Source organism: Trypanosoma cruzi, genomic scaffold (assembly GCF_000209065.1).
Source record: "Trypanosoma cruzi strain CL Brener 1047053517155 genomic scaffold, whole genome shotgun sequence".
Taxonomy (NCBI): Eukaryota; Euglenozoa; class Kinetoplastea; order Trypanosomatida; family Trypanosomatidae; genus Trypanosoma; species Trypanosoma cruzi.
In genome coordinates, this window is record NW_001849539.1 from 94,974 (window position 1) to 97,926 (window position 2,953).

The following is a 2,953-nucleotide window of genomic DNA, read 5'->3' on the forward strand; positions in this document are numbered from 1 at the left end:
CGTTGCTCACGCCGTCCACATCGCCCATCCTGCTGAGAGATGACGCCAGGACGGAGTAAAACGCGGCGGAAACTTCCCCCTCATGCTCCTTCAGCAGTTGAATGACATCGCGTACCTTCTCGGCGTCCCCCCAGCGGGCAAACGCGGTGATGAGGGTTCCGAAGGTGACATCATTCATCGCCGTTCCCTCTGCCTTCATCTTGTCAATTAACTCGGTCACCTTCTCACGTTGGCCGCTCTTGCCGTATTTGTTTAGCAGCACATTAAAGATGTCCGTGGACCACGATGAGATTTCTTTTAGAAGCTCCTCCAGCTTCTCAGAGCCCTCCGCATGATTGGCGTAAACATGAAGCATACTTGTCTGCACATGCGGATGGTCTGTCAGGCCTCGCTTCTTCGCCTCCGCGTACGCGGCCTCCGCCTTTGCTAAGTCATTGGCGTAGATGCGAATGAGCACCGCAAATGTGACGGGTGTCAGTTGCAAAGTCCCAAACCCCTCCCGTCGCTTCATCTCCTCCACAATCGTCTCCACTCGTTCCAAGTCGCCCAAATCGCCAAAGATGCCTATCAGTGTGTTGTACAGCTGCACATCCGGCCGCACGTGTTTCTCCACCATCTCCTCGTAGAGCTTTTCAACATGACGAGGATAATATTTCCCTAACGCACGAAGCGTCCATGCATATGTTTGAGAATCCGGATGCACACCCGCCGCATCCATCTCCTCCTTCAATGCAATCACATCCTTCACGTTTCCCATAAGAGCAAACCACTTGAGCAATTCATTGTACACACGCACATCGTTGGTGAGTCCCTTGTATTGCATACGTGTCCATGCGGTCTTCAGGGAATCGGGCCGCCCCGCTGCCCCATAGCCACGAATGACAGCGCGGATGTGTGCGGCACTGATATCCATGTCGGGATCTCCTTGCTTCAGACGAGACTCAATGGAGGACAGGAGAGTGTCCACCTTGGACAGCATGAGTTCCTCGCTGCCACGATCGCCAAAGTGAATAAGCCGGGCGTAGGCGGCAATGATGATGGAATTCCCTGTGACATCCGGAACATAGCCAATCTCCTGAAGCTCAGCCTCCACAGCCGCAATCTCCTCCACAGAAGTCACGTGTCGCATACGCTGCCTAAGAATAATGGCAAAAGTTGCCTCATCCAACGCGACAGACTTTTCACGGGATGCCTGAAAGACAGCAGCGAAAGAAGCCTCATCGTCGCGTTGGTAAAAAACACGGAAGAGAGCACGGAATATGTCAGTAAGGTCGGCGGGGTCTATTTTAAGCTGCGTCACGTTTTGCAGCACCTCCATGATCTTCTCCGTCCTGCGCAGTTTGTCGTAGCCGTCAATAAGCGCAACGATGTCCTCCCGTGTGAGGTCGCTGAAAGAAAGTCCCTCATGCAGCGCATCGGCCTCCTCCGGATGGTTGGCGAAGAGGTACGCCGCGATGCACAATGGCCGCATGGCGGGATCGGACCGCATCTCATTTGCCAGCTGGATCATCAGCTCACTGCTGTCGTTCTCCTTGTAGGACTCAAAAAGGTAGCGCAGCGCATCCACGGAGATAACGCAGCCATACTTCCGAAACCGAAGGAAGGCGCGAAAGAGTAGGTGGGCCATGTCGTGCTGCGAGTACTTGACACACTCCTCCATGATACCCTCCATTATTAGCGAGGCACTTGCAGGGTCGATCAATTGCTTTCGAAGAAATTCCTGAAGAACAATCATCAGGTGCGTGACGGTGTTGCGAAAGTGCAGTTCCCGCTTACGTGAACGCCAGACTTGCTGCCGGACATGCTTCAACACATGCCGTGGCTTTGTACGCACCACCCGCACCAAGTCCTCCTCATCCTTCTGTGAGAAGGGCTGAAAAGATGCGGTCCTCTGGCTGAAGCGAAGGCATGTGAGGCCAATGGCTGCATGGCGACGGAGCAACAACCGACATGTAAACATTTGAATGTACTTTTAAATAAACTCCCCTCGTGCACATACACGCATGTGGGGCCACAGAGAAAAACAACGGAAAAAAAAAAGAAAAAAAAAAGTTGCAGGCTGCAGCAAAGAAAATAACCCACTTCTTTCAATGGCATAATAAATTCCCTTTTTTTCTCCATTTATTTATTCTTCTGGGAAAGAAGGGGAAGGCGGTAAAAAGTCCCCTCCACCCCCCCGCCCCGCCCCGCCAACGCATATGCACAGAGGCAAGTAGACAGACAAATACAAGAAGTAAAAAAAAAGGCAGGTATAAAAAACTGTTTTTTCTTTTTTTCTATTTTTTGTTTTTTTTTTTTTTGTTTTTCTTTGAAGCGGCAGGTGAGGCTCTCACTCCCCCATTGTTTTTTTTTTTCCCTTTTTTCCTTTTCAATTGCCCTCGGCCCCATTCATTTGTTGGGTCGTCCTGAACCGCTTCAACTCATCGATGCGTGCGTAAAGCCCCTCCCGCCTTCCATTCATCTCGCGTGAAAAGTCGCCAAGAGATCGCATCAGGGCGTCGTTCCATGTTTGGTAAAAACGAACCGCCTCCTCTACACTCCGCAGCCTCCCACAATCTGCCGTTTTGATGCAATCGTCCTCTACGCCAATGCAGCTGCTCAAAAGTGCGGTGACGCGTCGCATCGCACGTTTTTCCTCAAAGGACCACGCGTCCACACCATGCAGGAGATCTGTCAAACGGAGGCTTGCGGTTTTCTCCCCTTCCTTATCATCCTTATGGCTGCCGTATGTACGCAGCGTGGCCCGCACCATCTCCACAGCACGGGCGACATCGTCCGCTTCCTTTACAAGAGGCTCGAGCGCCTCCCGCTGTGCATCTACCGACTGCATCAATGCGGCTCGCTCGTGAAGTGCCTCTTTGCATGTCGACTGCAGACGCTGCACCTCATCACGCAATTCATCCCGCAGTCGGCTGGTGTGCGTGAGTCGCTGGAGTAGTTGCTTGTAAATCGC

At 52.3% G+C, this 2,953-nt stretch overlaps 2 protein-coding genes across 2 annotated transcripts, besides 2 other annotated features; both read right to left on the reverse strand.

Annotated features, from left to right (window-relative positions):
- On the reverse strand, positions 1–1,960 carry Tc00.1047053399033.19 (hypothetical protein, conserved; the record flags this gene model as incomplete). Its single annotated transcript, XM_797763.1, has 1 exon — positions 1–1,960. A coding segment is annotated over one exon (1,960 nt), but the record flags the coding sequence as incomplete, so codon positions are not given.
- Positions 1–2,953: a sequence feature (heterozygous, Esmeraldo-like haplotype).
- Positions 2,263–2,310: a microsatellite.
- On the reverse strand, positions 2,369–2,953 carry Tc00.1047053399033.10 (uncharacterized protein; the record flags this gene model as incomplete). The annotated part of the gene is made up of 1 exon (XM_797762.1): positions 2,369–2,953. A coding segment is annotated over one exon (585 nt), but the record flags the coding sequence as incomplete, so codon positions are not given.